The sequence below is a fragment of the Aedes albopictus genome, chromosome 1, assembly GCF_035046485.1.
Source record: "Aedes albopictus strain Foshan chromosome 1, AalbF5, whole genome shotgun sequence".
In the NCBI taxonomy this organism is placed as follows: domain Eukaryota; kingdom Metazoa; phylum Arthropoda; class Insecta; order Diptera; family Culicidae; genus Aedes; species Aedes albopictus.
In genome coordinates, this window is record NC_085136.1 from 18,865,796 (window position 1) to 18,884,103 (window position 18,308).

The window sequence follows — 18,308 nt, forward strand, 5'->3', positions numbered from 1 at the left end:
ACCCTCTCGGGGGAATTCGCTTTACTGTTGCAGCTTATCCTCTCGGGGGAATTCGCTGCTAGCTTACCCTCTCGGGGGAATTCGCTTTACTGTTGCAGCTTACCCTCTCGGGGGAATTCGCTGTGAGCTTACCCTCTCGGGGGAATTCGCTTTACTGTTGCAGCTTACCCTCTCGGGGGAATTCGCTGTTAGCTTGCCCTCTCGGGGGAATTCGCTTTACTGTTGCAGCTTACCCTCTCGGGGGAATTCGCTGTTAGCTTACCCTCTCGGGGGAATTCGCTTTACTGTTGCAGCTTACCCTCTCGGGGGAATTCGCTGTTAGCTTACCCTCTCGGGGGAATTCGCTTTACTGTTGCAGCTTACCCTCTCGGGGGAATTTGCTGTTAGCTTACCCTCTCGGGGGAATTCGCTTTACTGTTGCAGCTTACCCTCTCGGGGGAATTCGCTGTTAGCTTACCCTCTCGGGGGAATTCGCTTTACTGTTGCAGCTTACCCTCTCGGGGGAATTCGCTGTTAGCTTACCCTCTCGGGGGAATTCGCTTTACTGTTGCAGCTTACCCTCTCGGGGGAATTCGCTGTTAGCTTACCCTCTCGGGGGAATTCGCTTTACTGTTGCAGCTTACCCTCTCGGGGGAATTCGCTGTTAGCTTACCCTCTCGGGGGAATTCGCTTTACCACAGATAACAGATGTTTATGCTAGTACAAATTTTTCGCAGAATCCTGTGTAAATGTTCAAAACGATATTCGTTGGCTCACTACCGCCATCTACTCAACTGATTGCGACATTACATCTAACTTGAATGCAAAAATAGTTCAAAGTTCCACTTTCATTCAAGATCGAATACAATCTTGAATGTAAAATTGCGTAGTGCATGCAATCTTGAAAGCGATCACTGACTATCGATCACTGCGCCATCTCTAAATGATTGCCACATGAGTTTCAGCTGCTCGTTACATACAAAATGGCTGTTGAGCATTTTTACACATATTGCCAATATAAGCATAAACGTCTGTTATCTGTGGCTTTACTGTTGCAGCTTACCCTCTCGGGGGAATTCGCTGTTAGCTTACCCTCTCGGGGGAATTCGCTTTACTGTTGCAGCTTACCCTCTCGGGGGAATTCGCTGTTAGCTTACCCTCTCGGGGGAATTCGCTTTACCACAGATAACAGATGTTTATGCTAGTACAAATTTTTCGCAGAATCCTGTGTAAATGTTCAAAACGATATTCGTTGGCTCACTACCGCCATCTACTCAACTGATTGCGACATTACATCTAACTTGAATGCAAAAATAGTTCAAAGTTCCACTTTCATTCAAGATCGAATACAATCTTGAATGTAAAATTGCGTAGTGCATGCAATCTTGAAAGCGATCACTGACTATCGATCACTGCGCCATCTCTAAATGATTGCCACATGAGTTTCAGCTGCTCGTTACATACAAAATGGCTGTTGAGCATTTTTACACATATTGCCAATATAAGCATAAACGTCTGTTATCTGTGGCTTTACTGTTGCAGCTTACCCTCTCGGGGGAATTCGCTGTTAGCTTACCCTCTCGGGGGAATTCGCTTTACTGTTGCAGCTTACCCTCTCGGGGGAATTCGCTGTTAGCTTACCCTCTCGGGGGAATTCGCTTTACTGTTGCAGCTTACCCTCTCGGGGGAATTCGCTGTTAGCTTACCCTCTCGGGGGAATTCGCTTTACTGTTGCAGCTTACCCTCTCGGGGGAATTCGCTGTTAGCTTACCCTCTCGGGGGAATTCGCTTTACCACAGATAACAGATGTTTATGCTAGTACAAATTTTTCGCAGAATCCTGTGTAAATGTTCAAAACGATATTCGTTGGCTCACTACCGCCATCTACTCAACTGATTGCGACATTACATCTAACTTGAATGCAAAAATAGTTCAAAGTTCCACTTTCATTCAAGATCGAATACAATCTTGAATGTAAAATTGCGTAGTGCATGCAATCTTGAAAGCGATCACTGACTATCGATCACTGCGCCATCTCTAAATGATTGCCACATGAGTTTCAGCTGCTCGTTACATACAAAATGGCTGTTGAGCATTTTTACACATATTGCCAATATAAGCATAAACGTCTGTTATCTGTGGCTTTACTGTTGCAGCTTACCCTCTCGGGGGAATTCGCTGTTAGCTTACCCTCTCGGGGGAATTCGCTTTACTGTTGCAGCTTACCCTCTCAGGGGAATACACTGTAAGCTTACCGTCTCGGGGGAATTCGCTTTTCTGTTGTAAATTATTTCATTTCTGCCGCTCTTCTTCGGTAATTTCAACTAATAAAGCCTTGAATCAAACTACATACACATATACACAAGTTCACAAAAAGCATCAATGAAGGACCTTTTCTATGTGTTCTTTATGCATAGAATGTACCAACCCCACCCCATCCTGTTACAACGAGCCATTCGGTCTTACACCTACAAACCACCGAAAACTAACGCAATACTCCAAATGAAAACAAAGCTGCAAATCCTGTCATCTCCATCCACTATCCACCTGCAAATTATAACAGTGGGCCAAATAACACAAGTTTACAAAATAAAATGAAAGTCGTGAACTTCTGTCAACGACCAACATTTTTGAAGCACAATTTAGTGCTGATTTCGAAACCGACCTTCAAAAAATTTAATGTAGAACAGTTTTTGAGTTTTAGCTCAATATCGAGTTTTGTAACTTTTCAAAATATGCAATTTACTAAAATTCAAATATATTGCGTTTTGTTCAACCAATTATAAATCTTTTTCCATAAATTAAAAGCTGAATACAATACCATTCGGTCATCTGAATACAGGTTTTGCGTCAGATTGATGAAATTCAAGATACTGGCGAGTTTTGGGGACGATCTTCTTGAATTTTAGCAAAATTCCCAAAATTTTTTGAAGAAATGTATTTTTTTCAATAAGAAAAAATCAACTTAAAAATTCTTTCTCGACGTTTATTCGACATATCATATGTAGGTGATTCACAGTAAAAATTTCAGCTCAATCGGAGCATTGATTACGGAGAATGAGATGTTTGAAGTGAGCGACTTTGCTTAAAAATAGAACAAAAATCTATTTCAAATCATCAACCTTGTATGGAAAGTCGAAAAAATTTCCGCTCTACTGTAATTTTTTTCCTTCGCGTTTTCGAACTCAGGGCATGATTCTACACCAAAAACGATCATCAGCTTACCGAGTTCAAAAATGCTGTAAACTAGTGTAATTGCCAACATCTCCTATCCAGAGAACATCCAGCGACCACTCGGTGACCGACCGCTACCAAAGTCACGCCATGAAATCAATGCCTGAATTCGGTATGAAAAAAAAATAAAGAAAACCGTTCACCAGCCCATCAATCAGCAAATGACAAATAAACAATCATAGCAGGACGGAACCGCAACCCGTCACTGTCTCATCGACCAGACCAATCAACAAACAAATCCAAACAAAACAAAAATCACCCGTACTGCACCGACTGCACCAGCCCCACACGCCGCCGGCACACACCTGCAGCTACGGAAGCAAAACACTGGATGGAGTCCACAACACAAACGGACACCCTGTCCCGCTTTCAGTCGCCGCCACTTCTCTATCTCGAGGCCACAAAACCACAACACGGGAGCTTACCTACCGGCTGTGCCATTGTAGTGTCCGGAGGGACACTTCCGAACACACCAGCCGAATCTTGAGCCGAATCCTGCAGCCAAACGCACGCTAACGAGGAGGAGCGATACCTTCTCGCACAAAATGCTTTACAAGACTGACGTTTCATTTCATGTTGATCGTTTGCTTTGTTTTTCCGGTGGTGCATCACCGCAACTGACGCTATATGCCCTATTAATCTTTTTCTTCATATCTCTCTCAACCCCTACATTGTGGACCATGTGAAAGACCGGAAAGCGAGAGCCAAGGTGACAGTTCTCATTGAACCGGTGAACTATGTCCACGTCAATGAGGCGTATACTGTTGAAGTAACAAAGGTTGCCAACCGTAGTAGCAGTTGCTAATCAAAGTAACAGTAGAATAATCTCATTTGACAGTATAAATAGCTGCAGTTTTTTGCCAGTAAGTCATCATTCATTCGACAAATGACACTTGATGTGTTCGGACGTCTGTGCTAAGCTTGTGCAAAGCAATTTTCCTTGGTGGCGAATTTCTTTCGCGCTTCAATCCCCAGCATCACTGAAAAACACGAGAACCCAAATTTGAGTATTTTTAAACTCACTTTTGAGTTCTTTTTTGCATCCTGTTTCATTCGCTCTCTTTATTGTTGTCAGAGAGTGAATAGCAAAACAACCCAACTTTGAGAGTTCGATGCGGGAAGCCAAAATTGAGTAAGTGGCACAGTACCGAAAGTTGAGTAATTTTAACTGACGGTTGAGTAAAAAGAACCTTGAGTTTAGGTACTTTGGCCGTATACGCCTAAATGCAAACTACCTACCTAAACATCGACTCCAACAACTCAAAATTGGCTTCCCGCACGCAACCTCGAAGTTGGGTGGAATGAACTCACTTTTGGGTACTTTCGTTTTTCCGTGTGGGTGATCCGGCGGCCGGCTCGGCCGCGAAACCACCTAAGCGCTACAAGAAGGAAGTTGGAGCCCAGCAAGGCGGTGCATCGAAGCACGCTGCAAACCGTTCCCCTTCAACCAACCGGACGAAGAAGAAGAATAAGACGGATCCAGGTGGTAACCCGCTGAATGAGGAGGTATACCTACTCCAGAAAAACACCTACCACTCATTGGAGGACGATGTGACCGGTGACCAGCCGGCTCTTGAGAAGCTTCCGCGGAAGGAGAAGTGCCCGCCAATGTTCGTACCGAACAAGGACCCGGCGTTCCTGCGTCCGTTGTTGTTCGAGCGTGACGAACCTGCGACGTGCAATTTCCGGCTTTGCACTGGGGGAGTCAGGCTCATCTTTAATTCCAAAGACTGCTACCATCGGGCTACGCAGTACTTAATGAAGCCGAACTGGATCGAGCACTACACGCATGACGATCCAGAGACGAGGCCGATGAAAGTGGTGCTTCGTGGACTCGAGGATATGGACACCGAGAAACTGAGGTTGGACCTCATCGAAAATGGACTGAAGCCAATCGTGGTTCACAAAATCATCCGTCGCGATACCACCCGTAAGTTTCGCGACCAACCCTACCTCATTCACCTCACTCGTGGGTCCGCCACGTTGAAGGAGCTGTAGAAGGTCAAAACCTTTGACGACTTCGAAATCTCCTGGGAGCGGTACAAGCCGGTGCACCGTGAGGTGACTCAATGTATGAGATGCCAGCGGTTCGGCCATGGCATCAGAAACTGCCGAATGGCACGACGATGTGTGGACTGCGGTGGCTACCACACCAAAAATCGCTGCAACAACAACGAACCAAAATGCGCCAACTGTGAAGGTGGACATCTGGCGAGTTCGAAGGTGTGTCCGAAGCGCGCCGAGTTTATTGCAATCCGCAAGAAGGCATCCACATCCAACCAGCCGAAGAGGAGGAACGCTTCACCGGCTTTCACCGAGGCAAACTTTCCGGTTCTGGATCCAGTACGACCGGCGATGAACGCCGGCGATGAATGAAGGAATCGTGAAGGGGAAGGTGGTCGTTGAGAGCGGATGACTGTCATTGAAGACCAGTTAAGTGTTGTACGGCCCCAATCTCTGGTTCAATTTACTATCTGTAGTGGCGTTGCTGAAGGTTGGTGTTCACGTGGAATTTCTACTAGATCGAGCAGTTCTGAAAAAGTGTGCCATGATGCGCGGTAAATTATTTTATCTCACGATGGATGTGGAAACGGGATCAGCTATAACGGCAGGATCTGGAGAAAAGGCTGATATGGAAGGCTGGCATAGGCGATGTGCCTATCCGAGCTACCAAATCATGGAGAAGCTGCATCGATCGAAAATGGTCCACGGAATGACGTTTACGAAAACTACCAAACAGTTTTGCGAAACACGGGCGGAAAGCGAAATTGCTCATTTGCCCTTCAACGGTTCAAAACCTGCGACAACAAGATCATTGAACCGGAGCCACCGGAGTCCAACTGAGACCTTGATGAGCAAAACTTCCGATGAAATATGGCACGAGAAAAGCCAAAGGTGGATCATTTGCGCACATTCGGATGTCTGGCGTTCTCTCGGATTCCGAAATAAAAGCAAACAAAGTTGGGTCCTACACCAAGAAAGTAGTTTGTGGCTCGAGATGTTCGGAAGACGTCTGAAGATGAAGTTCAAATTACACACACAGTTGTTTCTCTAACAATCCCGGAAACAAAAGAGAAAGAGAGAGGAATAAATGCAAGCGGTGGCCGATGAACAACCTGGATAAGGAGGAGCAACAGCAGAAATGTATCCCGTTGTGCTTCGTAAAGGAGCTGGTGATCGTCGTGAAGAAGATAAAGATGCTGAGGACTTCTTCTCTTCTTCTTCTTTGCGGCTCATCGTTCGCATTGGAACATGGCCTGCCTCACTTTAACTTAGTGTTCTTAGAGCACTTCCACAGTTATTAATTGAAGGGCTTTTCTTTACCTGCAATTGCATGAATTTGTACATTGTGTGGCAAGTACAATGATACACTATGTCCAGGGAGTCGAGACAAGTTTCCCGACTGGAACGGGAATTGAACCCGCCGTCTCCGGATTAGTGATCCATAGCCTTAATCACTAGGCTAACTGGATACCCCGAGATGCTGAGGACATCATTCCAGAAGACTCAACCGGAGAACCAAGTGACACGGAATCAAGAGCATCGGCACTCCCACCACAACTTGACAGGAGTAACTTTCAGATTGAGACTGCTCCAAGGACCAGTGGTCGGGAGTGCAGGAAATCAGGTGTGTTAAAAGATTTTATTACTTCGTATGGATCGTTTTCTGCTGCAGATCATCCTTTTCAGGTTACCGAAACGTTTTACCCCGATGATGAAATGAAGCACGATACGAACAGTCTTCGCCATCTCAAACACCAGAGGAATAGAAAACAATCGAATGGACATGTGAACTTCGTTCCTGAGCGGCAAATCAGTAGAGAAGATATCAGGATGTCACACCAAGCCAGGAGAAGTTAAGAGACAAGCAGCGATTGCAATGTCATCAACAGAAGCAGAGTACATTACCATGTGATTGAATGAATTGATGGCGGACCTTGAAGAAACAAAGTCAATATACTCAAACCAAAGACATCCAGGGTACAGAAGGAAATAAACACAAAAGGCAGCAAGACTAATTCAGCAACAAATTTTGAAAACGACGTATAATCAATGCTACACCATTGATTATACGTCGTTTTCAAAATTTGTTACTGAATTCATTTGGTCGGACTCAACTTCAAGAAGGACATACCATACAGTCGACATACTGACGAAATCACTTGCGACGCCATCAATCCTCAACCTTCGAAGCAAAATGGAATCAGTATTAAGCAACTGGGAGGGAATGTTGAAGTTACAAATGTTGCCAATCGTAGTAGCAGTTCCTAATCATAATAACAACCCAAGTAACCATGACGCTGCATATAGAGCATTAATTTCGCTTTATAGTGTATTATATGACATGCAGGGCTGTTACAGATGGCGCGGATTTTGCGTTTTTTGCGGTTTTTGCGTTTCGCGCGGATTTCGCGCGTTTTTACTAATTTTGGCGCGGATTTTGCGGAAATGGTTTTTTAAATGTACTTACATCAAACATTTGGACACGAACAAGAACATTTTCAAATTAGAGAATTAGAAGTATTAGAATTAGAGTATTAGAGAATAATGGTATATTGTGTTTGTGCAAAAACAATTTTTATAGTCAATAGCGTGGAGTGCTAGTTAAGTTGCATTGCACTAGAAGCTCAATTTATTAAAACTTAGAAGACCATATTCTGAATTTCTTAGTCAACTCTTGAAGTCATTTCTGTCTTAACCCTGCTAATCAGTTTTTGACTAATATTTTGAATTTAATTTATATTTTTGGACGGAACTTACCTATAGAGCAATGCCTGACGTTCGAAAAAAAAATTAAATAAATAATGGCAAGATTTCTAAAATTGTTGTTTCGTAAAGCTTTTTTGTGGAATTTGCAAAAAGACGTCTATCGGAAATTTTGAAGAAACATTTGGTTGAATTTTGTAGTCAAATGTAACAGAATCCTGTCAAGAAAACCATTGGTTTTGTAGACTGTGTGTATCGTAAGCAATCAATCTGATAGAATCTGATTGATTTTCTGACACAAAATGTCCGAAAGTCTTGAAAAAAGATACAGGTAAAACGTCCTGGAGATTTTTATGATTGCATTCTTAAATAATTCCATAGAAAAAGCTTTTGAAAAACTCTGGATAAAATGTGAAGCATAGGATATTTTTAGCAATTTTTTAACATGCAGGATTTTTTTGATTGATTCTGGATGAGTTTCAGATTTCCGAATTGACGAAATTCCTAAAGCAGTTATTAGTGGAACACCTGTCGAATCGATTATTTTTGACTAAATAGAATTATCCTAAACATACGTAAGCTTCTGTTGTATGTAATAGTAAAATTACTCATTGATTTTCAATCGGAGCACTCGTTGAAAGGGGCATTGCGGGCAGTTTCTTGGTAGAATTTTTGGAGGATTTTTTTTGCAGAACACTTGAAGAAATCGTTGATGCATTCGGAAAGACTGAGGGCATTCTTGCTGATATCTTCACTGAATTTCCAAGGATGTGGTGTGGCCAGAAACATGTATCATAAATTTCTGATGCAAAAATTCTTTTCTGCATATCTTTTGTCTTAATGTTTAGAAAAGTTACACAGATACATTCATGAAATGCTTCCTTTTTCATAAATATCTTCCTTAGGAATAAAATTTATTGGTGATGTAATCACCACTAGTAATTAGTCTATGCTAGTATTGCTCCTCGCATCACTGTGAAGATTCAACAAAATAAGTTTCTGCAGAAAATAATCCATAAATTTCACAAAAAGCTTCTAAAAATTTTGTTTGGTGTTTTGGGACTTAGGTCAGATTTTTTTTCAGAATTTCTACCATAATGTTGGTTATATATAAAATTATATTAAAGTTTCGCCAAGAATGCTCCTTTTTGGGACTGCTTCAGGGAACAGGAACTTCCATTTTCGTAAAATAGAAGACACCCTGATTGATAAGCATCCGAAACTTTATATGCCAATTAAAACAATAGTCTGTTTGCAACATGTTTAAACTCTTGTTTGATGTAGAAGTAGTCATCTAAATTCATGGATTGGTAATGGTTAAAAATCGATTTATCAATAGAAAAGCTCTTCATCTGGAGTGCAACAAAAGTCATGAAAAGTTCATTTTCTTTGGATCTTCTCTGAAAAATTCTGCCTTTTTAGAGTTTGAGTCATCAAAACCACATGTTTTTGCACTGGCGCGGATTTGATGACCTCGGCGCGGATTTCAAATGTCTTGGCGCGGATTTTGCGGTTTCCAAATCGACACTTTTGTAACAGCCCTGGACATGCTATGTAAAGTTATTTTGTCATATAGTTACCATTAAAGTAGGTTTAAAGTCGAAAGTGGCGCTACTATTGTTGATTTAAAGCAAGCTTTACTGTGGTGATTGCTAAAGCAAATAAAATGCTTGTACCATATAGCTAATGCAATGAAATAGTATAGAATGTATACTTAAGGCATCATGTCAACAAAAGAAAAAAAGTATTTTTTTCATTTTGCTGACTATTTTTATCTTCTCATACCTGTTCCGATACTCTCACTCTGATGTTTTTTATTCTAATTCGGGAATTGAACCTAGACTGCTGAAACTGGACTGCGATGAAACTCGGACGTGCTAACGCTGTGCTACGACTACCATGCATTTTGCACCCGGAAAAATGTGCAACATAAAGTAACGTATACTTAGCTCGTGCTTATTGATTTGTGTTTTCAGCAGCTCTAAAAAGTTGTGCTAGGGTCTGAATGCCATCAGTTATCTTACTCTCCCAAATTCATTCGAAAACAAGCGATTGCAGAACCAATTGATTCCACAAACGAAGATAATATAAAGATATAAATTAGTCTGTGTTGATTCTGCTCTTATTGTTTTCATACGTGCTCACTTCTACCATTTATTTTATGAAATCGGGGCACTATACACGGAGAGACGAAACTACCCAAAAGTGAGTTCTTTCCACCCAACTTCGGGGTTGCGTGCATCAAGCCAATTTTGAGTTGATGGAATCGATGTTTTTGTTGGGTTGTTCCCGCTTGCTTCCATGTGAAAAAAATACCTAATTTTAAGTTTTTTCCACCCAACCGAAATTTTGACTAGGTTGTATTCACTCAAATTTGAGTACTGTGCTAGAAACTCAGTTTTGGCTTGACGCACGGAACTGCAAAAGTTGGGGTGTTTCTCTCTTCACTCTCTGACAACAATAGAAAGAGCGCATGAAAAGGGAGATGAAAAAGAACTCAAAATTGAGTTTAAAAGTACCTAATTTTGAGTTTTTCAGTTTCTCCGTGTAAGGAAACCAATACCTCAACCCCACATAATGTTTGTTCCCTTAGCATCTGATTGTCTTCATGTCCCAACCAGAATAAAAAAAAACCATGCACAATATAAATTTTCAGCAACATCTGAGCATGATAATCCAAGTTCTATGCAGCAATCCATGAAAATTTGGGTTTGCTTTTTTTTTTCTTTTAAATGGTTGTGTTTTTAAAAAGGTTGTACAGATTTTTTTTCGAACTGATGTTTTTTTCTGTTTACAACTATGAAAGCATTAGTAAAGGCGTATATAAAGTAATAAATCCTTGCATTATTGATTGCCATAAAGCTTTAAACATGGTAATGCAATGAAGCATTAAACAACGCCCCTATAGAACTATACCGAACTGTCAATATCCCATAATGCTTCAATGCTTTCATAATGTAAATTAAATGCTTTATTACTTGACAGGTGTAGAATAAAAGTTATCTCGCATTAGCTAAACTATAATACGATTGAATTAATGTTATGAAGCTTGTGGTTACTTGGGAATAGAATAATCCCATTTGACAGTATAAATAGCTGTAGTTGGTAGCCAGTATGTTATTCTTCAATACACCATCAAGCGAGAAACATCAATCTATCTATCTATCTATATATATAAAAATGAGTTTGAAATCCCTTTGAGGCAACAAAACTTACAACCCGTAACGTGGGTAGATCACCTTGGAATGGTGCGTTACGGTGTAAGATCTACCATTTCAAGTTTTGATCTTGCTATTTTCTAGCCTGGTTTATTTAAATGCAGGAACATTCCAGGGTCAAGATTTGGTGTACTTTTTTACACTATTTATTTTTTTATTTTTTTATTTATTTTATTCTATTTATTTTGCACTGCTAATATACCGTTTGTTTCAGAGGGATGGAGGTAAATTTAAACTATGTATAAATAACAATTTACAAAAATATAACAGTGGAGAACGTATCACAATTTAATACTTTTTTCTATTTCAGATTTACAAGCAGGCAATCAGCGATCAAAACGGCCTCTTTCTTTAGAAAGGTCAAGATTACTGTACGATACAGTGACAAGTAGACCAAGTTTTCCGCGTCGATTTATTCGTGCCGAGTTCCATAATTTCGATATCTTTTCCGAACATTTACGATAATGTATTTCTGTTCATCACACCTTCAACTTATATTACGCGTTGCGAACATTCGCGGATAATAAATATGTACAACGGTTTTATTATCCCCAATCTTATTAACACGGGAACGCGGAAAAAAAAGTAATACAAGAACATAGATGAAACTCAAAAGCAACGATTCTAGTTGTTTAGTTGTCCAGTTTACTCGTAAAGCTACGGCGCGGGTTTCGGTTTTTCAGTATTGGCAGTAACACTAAACGGATTTGTGTTGTGGAGTACGACCTAAGCAGAAGAAATGGCTTACAGTCGTCTCGGCTAGCACAAAATCAAACGCCAACTAATGATCAGATTACGGTTTCATAACCAAGCCATGTATTCAATCAGATTCCTGCACTGACCCTATTCTGCCTAACTGGTTTCTTTCTTAATGCTAAAACATTGTTTTGCTTAACTTGCTACTCACGGACCGGCTGATGCTGACATGGGCCATTCCCGACGATCGGACGGCTCTTAGTTTGGACGACGACAACCCTTCACAGATCGCATCTCGCTGTGCTGCACACCGGCTTTTCCGGACGCGTCAGGTGGTGGCCACTCAATCTTGGTGAGTGTTTTCTTGTTGGCAGCTTACCCGTCGGAGTACTGTCTGCGAAAGTCCAAAAGACGGTTCAGTTGAAGCGATGCGTTTGGCACCGCGCACGGATAACAGGGTGATCCGATCGATTCCGTTGAGTGACCAAGAGCCGGAGCGTTCTTACGGATACGTGCAGGCCAAGGAATCAGCGCTTCGAAACGATGTGGGTTGCCAGTTCGCCAGTGGGTGCAGATCGTCCTATCCTTATTCAGGTCGCTGCCCGGACACCCGTTTTCCTCCGTGAATTCGCGGTGTGTGTGGCTCGGTCCGGACTCGCTGACTACGCCGTCGTGTGCGGTCAATCTCGCCGACCCCGATCCTCTAACCGGATGATGGCTGACACGTTCCTCCTTCGGACACTTTTATTCGCGTTCGCACCGCAGGAAAAACTCAGTGCGAGCTTGCCGAACTGTGCAGCAGCTTGCCGGATCTTGTACAAGATTTGTTGGGCGTGATGTTTCCAGACCGATAGTGCGATCTGTTTCTCCTGTGTTGGGCACTGCTCCTGCCCAAGCTCCGGGATTCGGTGTCAATTCACCCCGTGGTTGATATTACGGAGCAATTTCCTCCACTTTCTTTTGGACCGCGTTTTTGCCGCAGCTCACACCGATCCGTCTGCCTTTTCTGTCGAGTTTCGATGACGACGTTGTCGTTGGCGGATGTGGATTTGTCACTTTTGCAGTGCAAGAAAATCAGCAATTCTTGCTTGTGTTTCAAGCAAGTAGCCCATGTCAGGGGGTCGCAGGATGGTGGCTCGTGTGCACTGTTATTTCGGCTTAGTAACTAAATGTGTTATGGCTTGCTTCTTTATGGCTAAACGGGCTATTATCACATCATAATCTGAATTTACATTTTAACGTAACATTTGCATACAGTTTATTTTCTGACTGAGAAACGATAAGCTTAAAACGTGCGTTATTACGAGTGGATCTGACATAAGCGTGGTTTAAAAAATATTCATACCCGGTATATAATTAAATTTAATACACAAACATACAGTAAAATTATTGTATTCTTCCGACAGCCGGCTGGCGGAAGACTTAATCATATCAAGGGTTGCATAGCTCACATCACTTACCAATGTGAATCCAGATCTATGTAACTTTCTATCCCTTCCCTTCCCACTAACAAACGTCCTTCCTGTGACAACCGTGGGGATGCGGAGGTACACACGGTCTCTAGTAGCAACGGATGTCACACCAACATTCCTTCCCTTCCCCGATGACCGTAAGGACGTGGCCGGCGCCGGTACTGACAATATAAAGTTTTGAACCTTCAAAATTGCACATTGAGGATGGAAAGCTACACCCAGGCCCCATCCATTTGGTTCCCTGTGCAATGTTGACTGTTCTGGTCAGTAACGGAGTAGCAACTACGAATTGTACGGTCATCTCATGCTCATGCTCATGCTCATGCTTTGAGGCAACAAAACTTACGAACGGCTGAACCGATCAGGATGGCTCTTGCACGGTTCGATTCGTTTTCATGGAGGCTGTGTTTATATGTACAAAAAGTTACGAAAATCAAATAGGAAAGTAAGAAAATAGATGAAGTGATGGTTTTTCATGTGCTGGGAAGGAAAACAACACGATCGAAATGAAACCAATCTAGAGTGCGGTGCTTTTTTGAGCCTAACAGTTGTCAAACCACCACAAGACGGCAAGACAAAGTTTGCCGGGACAGCTAGTATTTCAATAAAAAAGTTTGGGTGCTAGTTTCATCTTCTGTCGTACTCACGTAGGGTCTTGTACCATTTGGGCGGGTTTACCTATTTTGGACACTTGCCGCTATAACTGAGTCAATTTCAAACCGATTGATTTACTTATTATTGATTTCAACCGATTGTTTTTTCGTATAGAGTTAGAGACGTACAGTATCTAACTCTGTACAAAAATTCAAATCAATCGGTTTAAAATTAACTTAGTTATAGCAGCAAGTGCCCAAAATAGGTACACCTGCCCAAATGGTACAAGACCCTACCTATTACTTTTTCCGGCGAATATGTGTACCAGTCGCTTTTCATTTTCGGGTTTGTAGAAATACTGCTTCCACCTTTCAATCACATCACGTTCATCATGACAACTTGTGTAAGACTTTGTAGGATCCGTTGAGCTCCTAGTAGATGTTATTACGAATTTAGGTTGCGACATTGTTTTTTTTTTGTTTATATTAACATGTATTTTAACTTAAATGCTAATTCTACACTTAGACGACATTGTCGTTGCGCGATGGTTGAATTTTGATTCACTGTCCCTCATACGCCCCTGACGAAAACCTCATCGCTCCTGCTCGTCGACTGACCGAGACAGGAATTTTGTACCGTCTGTGTGCCATATCCATATCTGTTTTTAAACATGTATACATTTTTCACAAATTCAGTGCTTCCGTACGCCCGAGAGATTGATCACATCACACATCTTACCGCCCAGCCCAGCCGCATCCTATCCTCGATCCCTTCCGCACCAGAGAAGGGAAGTGAAGGCAAGTGAGCAGACCAGATCGCACGATGAAGCAGATGATGATGCTATTGCTGTTGCTGCCGTCGATCATCCTGCTGGGATGAAGTAGGCATTGCCCGTCGTCACCTGGTAGGGTTCGGTCGGTCGGTTGCTCGGTCGTCGGTTCTCGGAGGACGTTCGTTCATGAAATCTGTGTGAAGAAGTCGAGTCGGTGAGGGAAAAAGAATTTTTTCGCCTACTTGGATAAAGTGATTGTGAATCGCGGTGTTTGCCTGATGATAAGATAGTGATCACGCCGCACGGCCTACTGATATTAGGTGCACCCCTGTAAAGCAGAATCAGAAGAATTTAGTGTTGCTTGTGGTTGATAACAACAAACCGTCGTCCGTCGTTGGACTGTTATCGAGTTTGCTCGGTGACGGAAGTTTAACGGAATCATAAAACAGTGACTAAGGTTTGATTGGTGAGGATTTGGTTCGTGTGGAAAGGAAGCTACTGTACCAGGAATGCGAACGGATTGGCGTAATAAAAGTGTCTTTCGAACGTTGTACCAAGGAGGAGCGGGCCATGGGGAGGATTCGTATGGGCAGCGGCTTGCCCGCACATGCAAAGGTAAGTGTCGTCGTTGCCGAGGTATTTCTATGACGGTCAAGGTTGGCGAACTCCCATCATATGTGAGATGGGAATTTTTTGGCTTGGCATGCTCGTTCGTTTTCTCCCAGAATACGTTGGCAATTAAGTCTGAAATGTCTAATAATGCACCTGTAAGCGACGCCAACGTTGTGATTTTGTTAGAAGCAATGCGTAATAGAAACGTACATCCATGTGCTAGTAGAAAGAAAGGGAATCATATGGTTTTGACACATCGTGCGAAACGCGAGTGTTATATTTTTAAAATATGAAAATAACCGCCAGTCGCTGCGGCTATTGATCGTTAACAGCTTAGGTATACGAAAGTACCCGTATTAAAGGATTACACACCTTGAGGGAAATGATAAAAAAAACAACTTTTGCATAATATGAAAGTAATACTAGCTAGACATTATCAAGGAGAAACATATTTCAAATTTCATTATGATTGGATCACTAGAACCAAACTTGCAGCCCTCTTAATCAGCTAATCCTAAACGGGATCTCAGGATCTTCACACGGTTCCTGTCCAATCCAATTTGGAAAGTTGATAGGATTTACCAATTCAAATTTCTCCGTAATCCTGTCCAGGTTTTTGTAGGGCACTGCATGCTACGGTTGTTAAGATAAATTTGTCTATGTCTTTGACGTTTCGTGGCCTTGTTGTTTACGATTGGGAACCCCAGAAAGCTTTTGATGAGATTTTCCAGGTATTCATTTAATATTCTGAATCTTCTGGCATTCCTAACAGGTTCCATCTGAGATTTTTCCAGGAACTCCTGTTGGAGGCAAACCAGAAGCAACTTACTGGAGTATTTCCTCAAAGAATGCTATAGGAACTTCATATAGAATGCAATAAATGAAAACTGCAGGAGGAATTGCTCAAAATACTCGCTAATAACCACATGGACGATATCCATTAGAAACATCTGAAAGCATTCCAAAATCAACTTCTGGAGGAATTCCAGAAGGATCTGCAGGAGCTCCAAACGGAACTATTGGAGCAGATCAAACAGAGTTCCTAGATGGATCCTGATAGCAGCAGAGAAAGAGTTCCTGAAGAAATTCCGGGAGCAGTTTCTGAAAGAATTCCAGTAGAGCTTCCCGGAAGAACCTGTTGCCGGGGTTCCTCAAAGGAAGCCCGGAAGAATTTCCCGAAGGAGCTCACGAAGGAGTTCCTAAAGAAATTCCAGAAGTAGTTACTGAAAGAAATCGGAAGAAGCTCCTGGAAGAATCCCGGAGAAGTTTTTGGAGGAATACTGAAAGAAGTTTTTGTACACGGTGTGTCTGGTATAAGAAATTTATTACAAAAAAATAGGCATCGCTAATTTTTACGTATCGTGAAAGTTGACGCTACTAGCTTTCATTCAAGCCCAACATCGAAATATTCCATCGGGGGAACTTTTTCATACAAAAATTGGGTATGTTTGTTAAGTAGAAATAGGGATTAATTTGGAACCGTTCATTTTGTATGGGGAAAAACAGTATTCTGAAAAAGTTGTTCGAGATCCCTCGGTGGATTTTTTTGAGGGACCGTGCAAATGAAAGCTGGAAGTCTCTATTTTTGAATAGCGAAAAATTTGGCGATGCCCATTTTTTTGTTATAAACCTTTCCCATACACACGCCGTGTGTAGAATTCCCGGAACGATCTTAATAAGAATTCCTGAAGAAATCCCAGAAGGAACTCCGGGAGGAATCTCGCATGAAATTCCTGGAAGGAATCCGCGAAAACTCTTGGATGAATCCCGCAAAAAATCCCCGGTGAAATTGCTGGAACTCCTATGGTGGCATTCCTAAAGAATTTCTGGAGAATTCCCGGGACTCTTGTTGAAATCCTGGAAGAACTCCCTGAAGGAATCTCTGAAGCAATCCTGAGAAGAGTTCCTGGAGGAACCTTTTAGGAATCTCAACAGAGATTCCAGAGGGAACGTCTGAAGGAACCTCAAAACAATTTCAGATGGAGTTCCCTGAGGGATCACAGTAGGAAATCGTAGAAGACTTCTAGAATACATTTGTGGAGGAATCACTGAAGCAATGGTGGAAATACTCGGTGGAATTTTAGGAAAAATACTAGGGTAATCAAAGAAGGCATTCCTGGTGGAATCTCGGAATTAATTTCTAGAGAAATGTCGGAAAGAAATTGTTTTGATCGAATTCGGGAAATTCTGAAGAATTTTCAGAAAGTATTTCTTAAGAAATCCCAGAAAAAATCTCTGGAAGAATCTCGAGAGTACTCCCTGGAGGAATCCTAGCAAAAGCTTTTGAAGGAATCCCAAACGGAACCTCTAGGCATCTCAGGAGAAACTCCAGGAAGAACCCCAGAGAGAACTTCTGAAGAAATCCTCAATAGACCTTCGGAAGAATCTCGTCAGGAACTCCCTGGAAATCTTACAAGAAACTCCTGGAGAAGCCCTGGAACAAATTTGTGGAAAACCACAAACGATTTCTTGGAAAAATCCCAAATGGAATTTCTGTGAACTCCCAGAAGGATCTCGTGGAGGGTCTACTCGGTAACATGCAGAACTTCGATCCTTGCTAACCGTTTTATCATCTTGAACTATAGTAAACATTCTTCCAACCAGGTAGCCTTTCCATTGGTCAGGAAATCTACGCTCTCGCTCACTACGTCGTCTTATAGCTTCTTCATCGTTCTTCGGTTGCGAGGGTAACGCCGAAGGATTTATTTACTCCAAACTTTCGTTGTAGACTATTTCCATCGCATCAGTTTCTTCGAGGTATTCGACAATATTATCTTGACCTTCTCCCTCTTGTTCGAAACCTTGGTCAACTGAAACTTCATCTGATTCCAGTCTAGCTTCAGGATCAAACGGAACAACTACAAAGTGAGCTTTTGATTGAACATCTCTTCATCAATTCAGATTTCAGGCTGCTACCTCCTAGTTGGGTTAGTCTTCGGTGCCAGGATCCGAGGATCTCCGGAAGTTTGCTTTCTACCCGACATGAATGCTACGGCCTTGCCTGCACTAGCTGCGTTGGCTTCA

The 18,308-nt window shown here is 42.1% G+C and overlaps 2 protein-coding genes across 2 annotated transcripts in view; one reads left to right on the forward strand and one right to left on the reverse strand.

Moving 5' to 3' along the window:
- The window catches only part of LOC109408938 (uncharacterized), a 463,030-nt gene that overhangs the window by 210,036 nt on the left and 234,686 nt on the right, over positions 1–18,308 (reverse strand). The window lies entirely within an intron of this gene.
- LOC109408944 (DDB1- and CUL4-associated factor 6) overlaps positions 1–18,308 on the forward strand; it is a 55,148-nt gene that overhangs the window by 5,823 nt on the left and 31,017 nt on the right. The window contains exon 2 of the mRNA XM_029855827.2: positions 14,596–15,287. Within this exon, the coding sequence (XP_029711687.2) occupies positions 15,182–15,287 (106 nt within the window). The 5' untranslated portion in view covers positions 14,596–15,181. The remainder of the gene's footprint in view (positions 1–14,595; positions 15,288–18,308) is intronic.